Source organism: Populus euphratica, unplaced genomic scaffold, assembly GCF_000495115.2.
Source record: "Populus euphratica unplaced genomic scaffold, PopEup_1.0 scaffold183.1, whole genome shotgun sequence".
NCBI lineage: Eukaryota > Viridiplantae > Streptophyta > Magnoliopsida > Malpighiales > Salicaceae > Populus > Populus euphratica.
Window position 1 is genome coordinate 418,225 of NW_011500064.1, and position 17,175 is coordinate 435,399.

The window sequence follows — 17,175 nt, forward strand, 5'->3', positions numbered from 1 at the left end:
TTCCCCCCCCGACACTATTTTAACATTGTCGGTCATGGACCTAATATCTGAGTTGTGAAAGATGTATTAGTAGCTTGCAATATAAATTGTTAATATTTTTTTCTTCAAATTTTTATGTCAAAATAATCATTGATTGACATATCTATATAATCTTTTACCATCCAATGTTGTAAAGTCATATAAATGTTTTCATTTGTATATCATGTGAAAAATGCATTTATGTGGTTTTAGAAATAGAAATTGATGATTTAAAAAAAAATCAAAATCTTACATTACTCAAAATTGATGATTTGAAACCCAATGTTTCAAGCATTTGACTTGTAATCAGACGGCTATCAATATTCCATCCTTTAGCATACTTGAGGGTATACCACCGGTTGCCCGCATGATCTGTCTGAAGACTCTGAGCCATAGTGAAGAGGATATTGTTTTGTAACTATGTAATATAATCTGCCTCCTTTCCTGGCCATTGTTATTAGCATGCTGGTCTTCTTTATTTCGAAGAGAGCAAGCTCTGCTTTCTAGTAAAAGTTTTTCTTTATTTTTGGTAAGTAATATTCTAGTTCAGCGGTGGGAGGGACTTGTCCTCTTTCTCCGCACCTGATTCGAGTTTTACCGTGCACGCATGTCACCCCCGCGATGCTTTACCTGTTCACTAGGCTTGCAGAATGTTCAGTGGACCGTGAGGATTAGTCGTGGTGCGTGTAAGCTGACCCAGACACCCCCACATAAATAAAAAAAAAGTTTTTTTTTATAGTTTGAATAAACCTCCATTGCTAGGTTAAAGTGAAGCAAACCAGCACATTGAAACCGTAGACTTCAATGTTTTTTCTAGAAATGCTAATGGGCTTCTCAACTCTCTTTCTTCTTTCTTTTTGTTTTGTTATATTTTTTTAAATTTCACTCAAAAGTATTTTTTATTGAATTGTGATTAACTTCTACCAGATAACATTTTAAAAAGTTGCAGAAAGATAAAATTAAAAGACAAATAATAATAATATAAAATATAAAAATAAGACATTTGCTAGTCTCAAAATTTTTAGAATTTTGATTTTGATGCAAAGATTCATTTTTTTTTATTGGATTTGACATTTAAAAGATTACATCATAAAAAAATAACAAATAAAAAATAATCAATTAAACATATTCCAACAACAATAAAGTACAATCTTGGTATTAATAGTTTTATTCAATAGAAGGATTTTCATTAAAGTGTTTACTTTTATTGTTTTTTTTTATTGTTTTTTTTATATCAAGATTGAGAGATGATTTTTTATTATTTTAATTTTGTATTTTTTAAATGATTTTAGAGTGATGTGAGTTGATAGATTAGTTTATTAATATTATAAAAATGTTTATTACATGTTTCTAGATGAAAATAAATTGAAAAAATAAATTTTTGAGTAAAAAAAACTCTAACTTGACATGATTGGAAACTAGAAAAATAGACAATGTATTATCTATTTTTATTTTATTTTTTAAATACAGATAAAATATCATCTGTTTTTTATACCCAAGAGAAAAGGAATCATATGCTAACGTTGACTTTTCTTTAAATGGGTTAGATATTGGGCCACCCAGCTCAACCACTTGGCCTTTTATATATTTGATTTTTTATATTTTTTTTTGTCTAATTAAATTCATGAAAATAAATAATTTTAAAATATAATTTTCAAGAATAAAATTATAGTTTTCTTTATAAAATTAACAAGTATTTTTTTTAAAACACTCCCTGCCTTGTATTTATTTTTTTCTTAAATTTTTATTTTGGGATTTTTTTGCGCAATTGCTTTTTATTATCACATGGTTGCAAAAAAAACATAATCAAAATTTTTTATCTATTATTTTTATATTTTTTTAATACATTTGAGATATAATAACAAACCATCTATTATATTTTTATTAGATTTTTCTTTTATTACTCTAATATTTTTTGTAGAATAACATTTTAGTAAATACATTGCCAACAAAGAAATCAAATTAATAGAATAAATAGGTTTTAATTAAAAGGATGCGGTTTTTATCATTATTTAGAATCCCTTAGAGCCTATTGGATATTTATTTTAATGGGCTTCGGATTTTATTAAATGAAATATATTGCTAAAAAAGCTACGTTTTTTGTTGAAAAAATAGATTAGTAAAAAAATGAATTGTACTAGAAAAATATTTATTTCAATAAAATTTAAATTAATTTTTTTTTATAAAAAAATCGTTATTTAAAAAAATATGAATTGCTTCATATAAGACAAAATTAATTTCTTAATCTATATTTATTTTTTAATTTTTTAATTTAGTTTTTAATATTTATTTATATATATAAATTTTTTATTTAATTAATATAAAATTCTGGTTGTACACGTAACAATTTTTCTTTAAAATAAAAAAAGCTCAATTTGTTTTTTAAAAATAAATTTTGAGCCGAGGCTAGCAAATTTGGGCAGTGAATTACCATATAACAATTTAACTTCATACAATGTCGTGCTTCAAAAATTCCAGATGTCAAGTCCAAGAACTTTCTGATTATTGTCTGAAAAATCAAAATCACTCCTCTCTTGCGACAGCATATGGACCCCACCTTGAAATTTTCTTTGGAGGGCAGTCTGGCTTTCTCAGCCTTCCATTTATCTTTTCTGTGATGTAAATTCTCCATGCACCATTTTTATTAAATTCCTACAATACCCATGTCGGTTTTGTAGCATAATGTTCCCCATCAATATATTTTAGTTATAGTTTTGTTTTCTAAACTATTTTTTATTTAAAAAATTATTAAATTAATATATTTTAATATTTTTTTGTAGTGCTATATAAAAAAATAAAAGAAATTCTAAAAATAAATAATTTTAATACATATTTAATTAAAAAATATTTTTTAAAAATAACATATACTACAACAGTAAACAAGCATATGGATGGGCAAAATTGTACATTACATGATCATGATCAAATTTATCAACAATGAAATGTCAGCTTGATTTTCCAGTTCTAGCCTTCATATTGGAAGCACTGCATTTCCAACACTAATCATTAGATGCAAATCACCACCTCACAAGGATCCAGCTGCTAGCTGAGAAAACTCATTCCCTGCCTTCTTCAAGCAAAATGGAGAGAAGGGTTTCTACAATGGCAGCTCTTCTCTACACTGCAGCTTTCATGGCTGCTTCCTCTGTCTCTTCTGAAGCAGCTCAACCAAAAGCATCTTTTGAGGATAACTTTAGCATAATGTGGTCTGAGGATCATTTCAAAACATCTGAAGATGGCCAGATCTGGTATCTCTCATTGGACAAAGAAACAGGTACACACTTATCTATGCGTTTATATAATCTTCAATCAGAGCAAACTAAAGAGTTCTTTATTCGTTCATTGATTGAATGGGATGAATTTATCATATATTCCATGCTTAATGTTCAAGATTTTTAATCTTATTAAATCACTTTTTTTCTTAATTATCAGGTTGTGGATTTCAAACCAAGCATAAATATAGATTTGGGTGGTTTAGCATGAAGCTGAAATTGGTTGGAGGTGACTCTGCAGGTGTTGTGACAGCTTATTATGTAAGTCTTTCTTCTACCGCCCCATACGCTCAAAATGCCATAAAGATTCATGGCTGTGAAGCTTAATCAAAGTCTTCATAAATATTTAAACTATTTTTTTTTTTGGACTTAATTCGAGCTTGACAGTAAGTACAGGAAATTATTACGGAGGTAGGCTAAAGTGGATTCATCTGTGTTTGCAGATGTGTACAGAGAATGGGGCAGGGCCAACAAGAGATGAGTTGGACTTTGAGTTCTTGGGGAATAGAACTGGAGAACCCTATTTGATTCAAACAAATATATACAAGGAGTACATGCTTTGGTTCGACCCTACCGAGGAGTAATGGTACTGGTAATCGTGAAATGAGGCACATGCTTTGGTTCGACCCTACCGAGGAGTACCACACCTATTCCATTCTCTGGGACAATCTCCAGATAGTGTAAGTCCTTCGATTCTATGCTACAGCTAGATCAAGGCACCTGATGATTCAAGTTTTCATGCTGCAATCTTGCACAAAAGCAAAAGCAAAAGCAAAAGCAAAAAGAAAATGGCAAAAAAAGTAGATTAAAGGGCTAGTTGCCTCCCGGTGTGTTTGGTAACGTATATGTTTTTCCATTGAAAAATGCATTTCAAAATTATGTTTTTATATTAGCACATTAAAATTATATAAAAAAACACTTAAAAAACACAATAGTTACTGCAGGAAGAGATAAACATTGTGGGAACCAGTCAAAAAATAAGCCTAAGAGATTTGCTTGCAACTGGGGTTAGATGACAGTGACACTGACTTGGATTTTTCATACGCTAAGCAGGTTTTTTGTTGATAAAGTAGCAATAAGGGTGCACAAGAACAATGGAGAACCAAATAATTTCTTCCCCAATGAGAAGCCCATGTACCTATTTTCAAGTATCTGGAACGCAGATGATTGGGCTACTAGAGGAGGGCTAGAGAAGACAGACTGGAAAAAGGCCCCATTTGTGTCCTTTTACAAGGACTTCACTGTTGAAGGTTGTCAATGGGAAGATCCATACCCTGCCTCTGTATCAACAACGACTAAATACTGGTGGGATCAATACGATGCTTGGCATCTCTCAGATGAACAGAAAATGGACTATGCCTGGGTCCGAAGAAACCTTGTGATCTATGATTATTGCAAAGACACTGAAAGATTCCCAGCACTGCCAGTGGAGTGCAAATTGAGTCCATGGGATTGATGAGCTAGTGATGAATTAATTGTTATTCTTCAGCATCATATATTTTTTCTATTTCTTTTCTGTCTTTTTCTTGGATACCATTTTGAGATGGGTATAAATCACAATGTATTTTTCTGCCAGCTATTCTATTTCACTATTGCACATCTATTTAATTTATTCAATTATTTATATTCAATTCAAATATAAATTGCTGTACTTTGTCCCATCCTGTAAAGTGTTTTTATCTATGTTCTTAAATTACAATAAAAATATAATCAATAAAGTAAAAGAAAAATTTAGTTTGATTTTTTTAAAAATATTTTTTAATTATTTTAAACAGAATATGTTTTTTAGAAGTTATAAAAATTCAAAATTATCTTGTTATATGTTGATTATGTCAAATTTGGCCCTCATTTTTTTTATCATTATATATATTTTTTGAATTATTTTTTTTTGAATTTTTTTAATTTTATCTCTTAAAATTTAATTTAAGTTAATTCTTAAATCAACTTTACTTATCATTCTTTTGATTGTTATTTATTTTTCTCCGATCATTTTCTTAATTGAATTTTTTTTATCTATTTATTTGGTTCCTATTCTTTTGATTATTATATATTTTATTTAGAATAATTTATAAAATTGAATTTTTTTTTCAATTTACTCATTTTGACTTTTTTTTCCAGATTTGTTCCTTATTTTTTATTTGAGATAATTTATGAAATTATATTTTTTTAATTTCATCCTCCAACTTTTTCATCAATTAATTTTGATCCCTATTCTTTAGTAAACTTGAAAAATATTTTAAAATATTAATAATTTATTTTCTAACTTATTTTTCAAGGAATAGCTAAATACTATAAAATATTTTTCAATTTATTTTTCATGATATTATCAAATATAAGAAAATAATTTACTTTTTAAAAATTTACTTCCCATGGAATATATATATATATATTAAAAAAAACACTTTTCGATAGATGAATTAGGCAAGTAGAAGGATTTACAGTAAATCGTTGTTTGGCAACCCACTAATAGTTCTTGTATCTTGATTTTCTATGTTTATATTTTATTATTAAAAAGTGTTCAATATTATTTCAATGTAAAGCCACTTACACGAAAAGGGTAAAAATGTAAGAATAAACAGCATAGTAAAGTAGTTGATGTAAAATAAATAAAAATAATATATCCTTCTTTTAATTAAAAAAAAATCTTTCTCATTTGTTATTTTTATTCTCACCTTCCACTACGAAAATAAATTAGATTTAATTTTTATTTTCATTTCTATTTTGTTCTTTTAACCAAATAGCTCTAAAAGAAACATTCTTGGACCAACCGACTATGAATTTGGCTTAATCATCAGAACATGAGGGCTACCTCAATCGTTTGGTGTTGAGATTTATACAGTATGCAGTCATGCCTACACAATTATTCTTAAACATGATGCAACTTACAAGTCCCTTTTCAATTCTCTCAAAAGAGAAAAGGAATACCTTCTAGATTTTTAAAATTGTTTTTTCAAATTTTGTCAAGTTATTATACTATCTACATTGGTAGGCGCTTCATTTGACCACTCGCTAATGATTTGGGCTTTATCTTTTGTCATCCTGGCCGGTGGCTTCGCTCTCTCCCTATATATATACACATAAAATTGGAAAAAACATTGCTTAAATATAAAATTTAGGCCGCCTCTGTGAGCTTTAAATTTTTAGATATGGTGGGGGGATCATGAGTTTGATTTATATGTTTTCCAATCTCCATTTCTTAAAATCTTTTTTCCATTATTGATTTTTGAAAGACCCCAGTTTAACTATATGAAGACAAAACAACTCAACTAAACCATCTGAAGAAATTCCCGTCAGCTTGGAATTATTCAAGTCGTAAATATATAGTTATCTTCCATAAAATTGATGTGCTAGGATTTTCCAAATTGTTGGAGAGCATGCATAGTCAATTAGAATTTTATATGGTTTCAAGGGTGATTTATTTGACTAGGACATAAATTATTTAATTTAAACAAATAACTTGCAGGCAAAGAACTCAGTTATGCGAAGCAAAAGATTGAGGCAATTGACGAAGAGAACTTGACCTACAGCTTCAGCTTGATTGAAGCCAATGTTTGGAAGGATGCAGTAGAAAAGGTGACTTATGAGCACAAGTTCGTGCCAACTCCTGAGGGAGGTTCCATTTGCAAGAGAACCAGCACATATTACATCAAGGGTGATGCTGAGATCAACAAAGATCAAATCAAGGATGTGTATGGCAAAAAGACAGGAGGCTTGTTCAAGGCTGTTGAAGCCTACTTCTTAGCCAATCCAGATGCCTAAATACGATTCCCATGTTTCATTTTCTTTTTAGTGTGGCCTTTTCTTGGTTGTCGTTGGCAGTGCGTTTATTGCTTTTTCTTCTTCTCCTTGGTAAATTTTCCATCCTTGTTACTGGCAAAAAAACTGGAGAGTACTGAAGTATATCAAATATTACTTTAGTAGTATTTGATTTTGTGGTCATTTGGTTAATTGTAGTGAAGCAGTTCTATTCAATAGTTGATGTTATTGTATTGTTTGCAAAATACATAATAAAAATCACCATGTCGTCAAGTGTTTACTTTGAATCGGAGCCATTATAGCTGTCAGATGCCTTTATCTTTCTCATACCTTACCACCCCATCCCTTAAACTTGATGGATCAAATTATCTACGCTGGCAGTCCCAATTTCTGCCCTTTCTAAACACTTCTAGAGTTGTAGAGTTGTTGAAGGTTTTGACCATGAAAACCAATGCTGATAATTCACCCAATCCATTTTATACAACGTGGTATAAGAAAGAACAAGATCCTTTGGGTATTATATTATGATCTATCGTCTATATCTTGTTGGAATAGTGTATGGTTTAAACACATTCAAACAAGTATGGATTGCTATTAAAACTAGATTTTCTAATCAATCACAATCTCATGATCCGCGTTTGAAATTTATTTTTGTGCTGTGATCCAGTTTCGTGATCAGTATCACATGTTCTAAAAATTGAATTAGGTTAGCTTCGGTCATTTTTTTTAATTTTTAATTTCATCTATCATCATCATTAGATTAGTTGGTAATTTTCATCAATATAATCTAAAACCGTTAGCATGAAATGAAGTGTTAGTGAAAATGATACACTCATTACATATGCGCAGACATACAAATACATTTTGATCCAAAATAGACAAGCAATTTAATTATCTTCTTGATAAGAGAATTTATAGCATGTATATTTTCCACTATTCATGCTTGATTTTGAAATATTTTAAATATATTACATAAATTAATTAAAATTTTGGAACTCTTATTGAACTATTGATCAATAATGGATGTGTTTCCAGATACTAAACTATTGAGCAGGCAAAATCCGACAGTAAAGTTGAACACTAATTGATTTTGGGCTGCAAATAAAGTTATACAACTCAGTTCCAAGTGTTTATTATCATTTTCAAAATCTAAGATGAAGATCTACAAAATATATGAAAGGCATAAAACTCAGTTTTTTTTTTTTTGAAGCCTAAAAAGCTAGTCGAAAAATGAAAGGCATAAAATTCAGTTTTTATTTTTATTTTTTTATTTTGAAGCCTAAAAAGCTAGTCGAAAAATAAGGATTGATTTGGATCCCAAATTCCTGCATTTCAAATGTTGTTTCAGGTTAGGGCCCATATCTCAAGTCTCAGAGGTTAAAAAAAAAATAACATAAAAGTTTCTAGAAAGAAGATTTGATTTTCTATAATTTCTCTAGAAATAGAAATCTTTGAATTCGCATATTTTCTGCCTCAAATCTAGCCTGCAATATCAGGATAGGAAGTAATTCGTATATTTTCTGCCTTAAATCTAGCCTGCAATATCAGGATAGGAAGGAATACAAAACAAAGAAGAGAACCTTCTTAATTTAGCAGGGGTAAAAATGTGAGAGTGTAAGAGAAAAAAAAAGAGAATCAGCTAGGGAAACGAAAAAAACAAAAAGATACCCTTCAATACACCAAAAAAGAAGAAGAAAAAAGACGAGATAAAAGGAGAGTAAAAAACAGAGAAAAATAGAGGATCGAAAATTAGAGCAGATTGGAAGACACCTAGCTATTCTATTGTTATTCTCTCTTTTGAGTGATGTTTATCATATCAAGTTTATTTATCTTTAATTTAATCATGGAGTAGACTTTTATTCTAGGATTTTTTATGTAACCTTACAATAAATATGTGAACAATTTATTTGATTGAATTATTACATTAGTTGTTGAGTATGTCATTTTATGCTTAATGCTTGTGTATATTTGACCAACATTTGCATGATTTGGGATTTATTTTGAGACGGAGAAGTGATTATTATTTTAGAAAGTGTTTGAAATACTTTAAGAAATCTATAGGATAGAGATATCCTATGAAATTTTATAATAGTTAAAGGTTTTATGATTCTTAATAAATTTTGACAAGTTCAGAAATTTATAGAGTATATGAAATTTGCTTGTCGAAATAATTTATTGATACTCGAGAGAGATTAGTGTTTAAATTAGAAAAACTTGATTGTTAATGCTAGAAATAATTAATTTAATTAAGAAAGTTCACACAAAAATAGTTATAGTAAGTTAGAAATCCTAGAGTCAATAGAATATAATTTAATAATATTTAATTAGTTAGTTGTTTGTTTTTAATCATTAATTTTTATTTCGTAAATTATTTCATTTGATTTCTTGAATAGATCATAAATTAAAAGATTTTGATAATTAGTTGTAATTTTTAAAAATTTTCATGGAAAAATACTATACTTATCATTTTATTACTTATTACAATTCATGCACTTGTAAAATTCATCAACACTTCTCATGATTTTAATTTGATCCTTTGATTTTTATAAAATATACAAGAACATCAATATTTATTTAAATTGAAAACTGGACATGACTAATTCTATTATAAAATAGGACATTAAGAACATATCATGATAATTCTTTTTATTATTTTCCATATAAAATAAATGAGATCATAAATGAAAAGTATGATAAATGGATAGTAAATTGTCATTTTTAAAATATTAATATTATAATAAATTATTATGAAAAATGGATGAACCAATTAATTGAAAATTTTCGAAAACTTTATAACACAACAAAATTCTTAGGTATTTAATTGAGATTCGGGTTATAGATTGAAAACAAATTTAAGTTATATCTTTTATTTATTTATTTATACAGTACGCAGTCGTCCATCCACAATTGTTCTTAAAAATGATGCAACTTATAAGTCCTTTTTCAATTCTCTCAAATGAGAAAAGGAATACCTTCTAGATTTTTCAACTTATATTTATTCAAACCTTCTAGATTTTCAACTTGTAATGATTGGGGCCCTATCTATTGTCATCCTGCCCGGTGGCTTTTCTTCAACTCTCTCAGCCTATATATATATATATATATATATATATAGAGAGAGAGAGAGAGAGAGAGAGAGAGAGAGAGAGAGAGAGAGAGAGAGAGAGAGAGAGAGAGAGGAGAGAAAAAAGATGAATAAAAATTGAAACAATATTGCTTAAATATAAAATTTAGGCCGCCTGTATAAGCTTTAAACCAAGATATGGGTATTTGATTAACGATATAAATACAAAACAACTCAAGTAAACCATCTGAAGAAATTCCTGTTGGAGAGCATACAGAGTCAATTAGAATTTTTTATGGTTTCATAGGTGATTTATTTGACTAGGACATTTGCCATGCAGGTTATGTACACATGAACTATCCTTTTGGAAAGATTTTATGTTTGTAAAATCCAACGAATAGAATGTATGCCCGTAAGAAATATGATCGGGGGTTGGTTAAATGATTTTCTTAATCAAACTTCACTTTCTCTTTTATTTTTTATGTTATTTTCACATTAATTATTATTATTATTGTTATTGTTATTTGTTTTTAATAAAAAAATTAATAATCTCTTCTAACACTTTCTCTCTCAGCTGGTGAATATCACATATGCCTCACTTGCTTAATGTTAAGAATAATTCAGAAACTTAACTTATTTGTTATCCAACCCTTTCTATATATATATATATGGCAATATATAATATTAATAATAGAGGTTACACCACAATAGGATAACTATAATATTTCATATGTAGTATGCCTACAATATTAGAAAGTGGCTTGGTAAAGACATTTACAAATTGATCATTAGAGGAAATAAAAAGAATCTAAATCTCCTTCTTTGCAACTCTATCTTGGATAAAATGATAATTAACTTCAACATGATTTATACGAGCATGAAAAATAGGATTTGTAGACAAATAAGTGGCATCAAGGTTGTTGCATATATGTAGCGTCACGACGATCATCCACCCTTTCAGGTATGTGTATCTATCTAACAAATATAGGAAGATAAGAAATTCTTATACTTTATAAGTGAAAAATAGAATGAGAGTCACTACCTATTATTTTGATTATTAGAAATCCTACCTAGTCTCAGAAATTAAGTACTAAGATTAGATATGTAAAGAGAAGGTATTAACACCCCAAATACATCCTACCTAAGGTAAGTTGCATTATTTAATTGTCTAATAAATGCTGTGGTTTCATTGTATATCTAATTATTAGTTTGTCTATGGTTTAAGAAAAATCCTCCTTAGTGAGGAGATCCTTATCTTATCTGATAAAGCCTAACCGTTCTAATGTCTATAAATGAACTATCTTTTTAATAACGGGAATACGTTTTACATATAAATTTATAATCTCGAACATTAAAATAAAATAAAATATTTTTTTAAAAAAAATATTGGCCAAGTTTTCGTGACTTCAATAAACTAGTTATTAAAACTAAAAAACATACTAAAACATATTTTTTAAAGTTAATTTTATTGTATGAAAATACAAAATGATTTTTTTAGCTTTGAGAAATTTGATCATATGCATGAAAATAAAAACATTGTTTTTTAATATTTTAAAAAAAATCGGATATTTTAATATTGGATTTATATCTTTGCAATATAAAAATACATACCGATATTAATCAAAATTCAGTAAAAAAAATAAACTGGAAAATTACAAAATTTTCAAAATATTTTATTTGAAAATTTTTGTATTAGGCCGGATAAACAATGGAGCACTCTCCATTGTTCACGTAGAATAATGAAGACGATGCAGTGAAGGAGAAGAAGGAAGAAGAGAGAGGCGAGGGGAAAGCAGACTTGGTGGCAGCTCACGATGTTGGTGGTGATGGTGGGTGTGGCTAATAGCGGCGGTCAGGTGGTGTGCTCGCAGTGGATGACGATTCCAAACGGCGGTGTTGTTCTCGCAGACTAGGGCAGCTGCTGCGGTGGAGAAGGGCGTTCTTCCTCTGTTTCTTTTTCCTTGGTTTTTTTTTTTTTGTTCTTTCCTTGTCTTCCTCCTTCGCGTCTCTATTCTCCCCTGTTTTGGTTCCTTTGCTTATTTTTCTCTCTGTTTTTTTTTTGGTTTCTCCCTTCTCTCTCTTCTATTCTCCCCCTCTGTTCCTTAAACAATTCTCTGTTCCTCTCTAAAACTATCTCTTGCTTCCTTCTCTCTATTTTGTTCTCCTCTATAAAATTCTCCTAGTTCTTCCCCCTCTCTCACATTTGTCCCCCGGTCTGCTGATTTGAAAATCTTTCCCTCCCTCAAACCTTTCTCACCTCTGTCTTTCAAACAAATCTTCCCTCCTCTACTTTGCTTTTTCCTATGTTTATTTCCCTTCTTTCCCTCTATTTACGTTTCTCTCCTCTCCAAAAATAAAAAAATAAAAATCCTCTATTTTTCAACCCCCAAAATACGCCTCACTCCTCCTTTCCTATGATGCCCTCCTCTGGTATTTATAAGCATAGGAGGAGAGGGCCACGTTACCCCTGCCATGACACTGAGTAAGGTGGGCTGGGGAGCTGCTTGCTGGGCATGGCTCTCCTGGCTTTCTTCATCATTGTGGCATGGTGGTAGGGTATGGGTGGCCATGGGTTGTGCCAGGTTTCTTGGACAAGTGGGGTGGAAAGAGAGATAGTGATGTTGCAAGGGAGAGAAGCCTTTTCTTCCCCTACTTCTACATGTTCCTCTGTACAGTGTAATTAAAAACAACACTGTTTTTTATTTTTTATTTTTAGTAGTATATGAAATAGTGTTATTATGATCAAAACATGTTATTTTATTTTTAAAAAAAAGAGCGTCAAAGAGTTAATTTTTCAAATTAGTCCTTTAATTTGTGTATTTTTTTTAATTTTAGTTATTGGTTTTACATTTTTTCAATTAAGTACCTAATTAGCAATTAAACTTTATTATTTATGCATTAAGTCCATTATTTTACCAAATCAACTTTTAATAAAATATAATTTGACATTAAAACTTTAATTTCTTGCAATTAAAGCTTAAATTGACTTAAAAATTAATTTTTCTTATAATTAAACCTTCCATAAATTTAATTAAACTTTCAATAAAATTTAATGAAGTCCATAAACATCTAATTTTAAATTTTTCTTCCTCAAATTAATTTTTCTTTATCATTGAAGCTCTTATCAGTTAAAAGTATACTAGTAAATTTCAATTGAAGCTCTCATCAGTTAAAAGTATACTAGTAAATTTCAAACTTTGTATTTTTGAACCTTATTAACCAATTTCTGACTATTTTCTAGGTGTTCTAGCATCCTTTTCTCGTTATTATCATTTTTTAATTTCTTTTTAATATATATTTTTTGATTTTTTTATATTTTTTTGTATGAAGACCTAAAAATAGATTACAACAAAGGTTATTATACCAAACGATAAAAGCAGAAATAAACAGAATAAGTACCATTCACTAAAACTTTGTTTTTAGTTTCGGAAGAAAAACAAGCAATTGTATATTTGCTTACCTGATTTTCATGCAATCAACATGTAACTAAAAAATATAAAATAACTATCTATTTCACTATTGGACATCAATTAATTTATTCGATTATTTATATTCAATTCAAATATAAATTTATGTGCTTTGTCCATCCTCTAACGTGTTTTTCTCTCTCTTCTTGAACTACAATAAAAATATAATCAATGAAAAACGTTCTAGAGGAAAAGAAAATTTTAACTTGTTTTTTAGAAAAATAATATTTTTTTAACAGAATATACCTTTTGAAAATTATAAAATTTTAAAAATATCTTGTTATATGTTAATTATATCAAATTTCACCCTTGATATTTTAATTGTTATATATTTTTTTTTGAATTATTTTTTTATTTATTATGTTTTTTAATTTTATCCCTTAAAATTTGATTTAACTAGATTCTTATATTAACTTTAACCCTTATTATTTTGATTGTTATTTATTTTTCTCCTATATATCTTTTTCTTAATTGATTTTTTTCTCTATTTATTTGGTTCCTATTCTTTTGATTGTTATATATTTTATTTAGAATAATTTATGAGATTGAATTTTTTTCTTAATTTCATCATCTTTTAATTTTTTTATCTGTCAGATTAAGTTCTTATTTTTTTATTGCTATTTTTTTTATTTTTTATAATTTATTAAATTATATATATATTTTAATTTCATCTTCAATCAACTTTTTTTCTCTGTCAGTTTTAGTCCTTGTTATTTTAATAAATTTGAAAACTATTTTAAAATATTAATATGTTATAGAAAATACTAGAAAATATTTTTCACCTTATTTTTTTTATAAAACTACTAAATATGAAAAAGTAATCTACTTTTTAAAAATTTACCTTTCAAAAAAATTATTAAAAAAAACTATTTTCCCACAAATAAAGTAGACAAGTAGATGGATTTACAGTGCATCGTTTTTTTGGCAGCCCACCAATAGTTCTTGTATCTTGATTTTATATTTTTATATTTTATTATTAAAAAGTGGTCAATATTATTTCAATGTAAAGCCACTTACACGAAAAGGGTAAAAATGTAAGAATAAACAGCATAGTAAAGTAGTTGATGTAAAATAAATAAAAATAATATATCCTTCTTTTATTAAAAAAAATCATTCTAATTTGTTATTTTTATCCTCACCTGCCACTATGAAAATAAAAATAGATTTAATTTTCATTTTCATTTTTATTTTGTTCTTTTAACCAAATAGGCTCTAAGTTTTATCAATTTCTAAAAGAAACATTCTTGGACTAACCGACTATGAATTTGGCTTAAACATCAAAACACGAGGGCTACCTCAATCGTTTGGTGGTGAGATTTGAAGTCAGAATTTGGCTTCATGACTAACCGACGGCATCTGATCCGATTCATGAAATTGGATTATAATTATTTTTTAAAGTATTTTTATTTTAAAATATATTAAAATAATATTTTTTTTATTTTTTAAAAATTATTTTTAATATTAAAATATTAAGATGATATGAAAATAAAAAAAATTTGAAGAAAATAAAAAATAAAAAAATTTAAAAGATTAAGATGATATGAAAAAAAAAAAATTGAAGTAAAGAAAAAATAAAAAAATTTCAAACTTTTTTAAAATATTTTTGAAATCCAAAAACAAAACTCAAATTTGAATGGTGAGATAATACGCACACTTCATCTGAATGTCTAAACTTAGAGTCACAATACTGTTAAGGTTACTGATAAGGAAAATCCTATTCTGGAAGTTTTTCGGATAAAATAACTTATGTTCGTAAAATTTTAAATCAAATTTTTTTATGATATGCAGTCAATCCTGCATAATCTGTTACTATAATTCCTTAAGAATATTTGATATGATTATCTACAACTGTAAACTAAATTAGCTCCACATTTTTATTCTTCTTTTACTCTTTTATCATGTACTCCTATATATAAATACAAACTGATGTACAATGTTTAAGTTGATCAGATAAGAATCATACAAAAACATTCTTCTCCTAACTTAGCATCAGAGTCATTATAGCTCACAGATACCTTTTCTTTGATTCTGCTTCCACATAATGTCTCCTTTATTACCTTCACATGATATCACCAACCCTCTCAATCTTTGTCATACCTCACCTCTATCATCCTTTAAACTTGATGGATCAAATTATCTAAGCTGCTAGTCCAATTTCTATCCTTTCTAAACCTTAATGATCTTCTAAGTTTCGTTGAAGGTTTTGACCCTCTCGTTGGAAACCAATGCTGATAATTTATACAACATGGTATAAAAAAGAAAAAGATCTATTGGGTATTATATTATCATCACCTAGTCAAAATTTTAGAATAGTGTATGGTTTAACGCATCCACACAAGTCTAGAATGCTCTTAAGACTATATTTTCAAATAGGTCACAATCTCATGATCCTTGTTTGGATTTATCTTTTACACTTGTGATTTGATTTTATGATAATTGTCATAAGTTTTAAAGGTTGAGATAGGTTGAGTTGAGTCATTTTTATTTTTTTAATTTAATTTCATTCATCATTGTTAAATTTATTAGTAATTTGTATTTTTTTTATAAAATTATTCTAATATCATGTTTTTAGTTATCCATTCAGCAACTTTACTATATTTGACTTTGACTTTTTGTCATTGTTTTTTTAATTATTTTTTAATTTCAAGTTAATAACTGGAATCTTAAATAATTTTTTTTAAATGTTTGTATCTTCTTGATATTTTTTCTACAATGAAAAAAAAAAATAGATAGACGTGAAGGACACCTATCCAATAAAAATCTAAAAATTGATGATATGATAATCTAAAACTAATAATATGAAATGAAGTGTTAGTGAAAATGATACAATCATGTGCGAAAACATACAAATACATTTTGATCCTACATAGACAAGAAATTTAACTATCGTCTCATTATTACAATGTAATCCTTTGTTTTTAAAAATATCCAAGCACATCACATCAATATCTACTTAAATTGAAAATGGGACATCACTAATTCTATGCAGTCGTGCCTACACAATTATTCTTAAAAATGATGCAACTTATAAGTCCTTTCTCAATTCTGTCAAAAGAGAAAAGGAATACTACATATTTTTTAATATAGTTGACGATTATATTATTTGATGGCTTATCAAAATACACTTTCTAGATTTTTAAATTTTTTTTTTCAAATTTTATCAAGTTATTATACTATCTAACAACTCAAGTAAACCATCTGAAGAAATTCCCGTCAGTTCGGAATTATTCAAGTCGTAAATATATAGTTATCTTCCATAAAATTGATGTGCTAGGATTTTCCAAATTGTTGGAGAGCATGCATAGTCAATTAGAATTTTATATGGTTTCCAAATTGTTTAATTTGACTAGGACATAAATTAAATTGTTGGTGATTTATTTGACTAGGACATAAATTATTTAATTTAAACAAATATGAAGAATTAATTAGCACTGCTCATCGACACATCTGTGTGATCCTTTCAATTTCATGCTATAAATACTACCTCTCCTCCTCTTGTTCCAGCATCACAAAAACATCTTCCAAATCAACAAAATATCTCCCCCCTTCTCAGTCTTTTAAAATCCTAAGTTATAATGGGTGTTATCACTTTGGAAAA

General features: G+C 28.0%; 2 protein-coding genes across 4 annotated transcripts; both read left to right on the forward strand.

Moving 5' to 3' along the window:
- Window positions 1-2,979: 2,979 nt before the first annotated feature.
- Window positions 2,980-6,195, forward strand: LOC105108192 (probable xyloglucan endotransglucosylase/hydrolase protein 8). 3 transcript variants are annotated; one of them, XM_011002398.1, is made up of 6 exons: window positions 2,980-3,292; window positions 3,451-3,551; window positions 3,734-3,838; window positions 3,873-3,970; window positions 4,344-4,748; window positions 6,132-6,195. In XM_011002398.1, exons 1-5 carry the CDS (start codon window positions 3,100-3,102, stop codon window positions 4,744-4,746), a joined length of 900 nt encoding a protein of 299 aa, XP_011000700.1. In that variant the 5' UTR covers window positions 2,980-3,099; the 3' UTR covers window positions 4,747-4,748; window positions 6,132-6,195. The 3 variants fall into 3 exon arrangements, with proteins under 3 accessions (XP_011000700.1, XP_011000699.1, XP_011000698.1); XM_011002397.1 differs by lacking the exon at window positions 6,132-6,195 and adding an exon at window positions 5,802-5,928 and having other exon boundaries at window positions 4,344-4,749; XM_011002396.1 differs by lacking the exon at window positions 6,132-6,195 and having other exon boundaries at window positions 2,981-3,292; window positions 4,344-4,879.
- On the forward strand, window positions 4,834-7,333 carry LOC105108199 (major allergen Pru ar 1-like). The gene is made up of 2 exons (XM_011002404.1): window positions 4,834-4,837; window positions 6,754-7,333. The coding sequence occupies exons 1-2, from the start codon at window positions 4,834-4,836 to the stop codon at window positions 7,047-7,049; spliced, it is 300 nt and encodes a 99-aa protein (XP_011000706.1). The 3' UTR covers window positions 7,050-7,333.
- The last annotated feature ends 9,842 nt before the right edge of the window (window positions 7,334-17,175 follow it).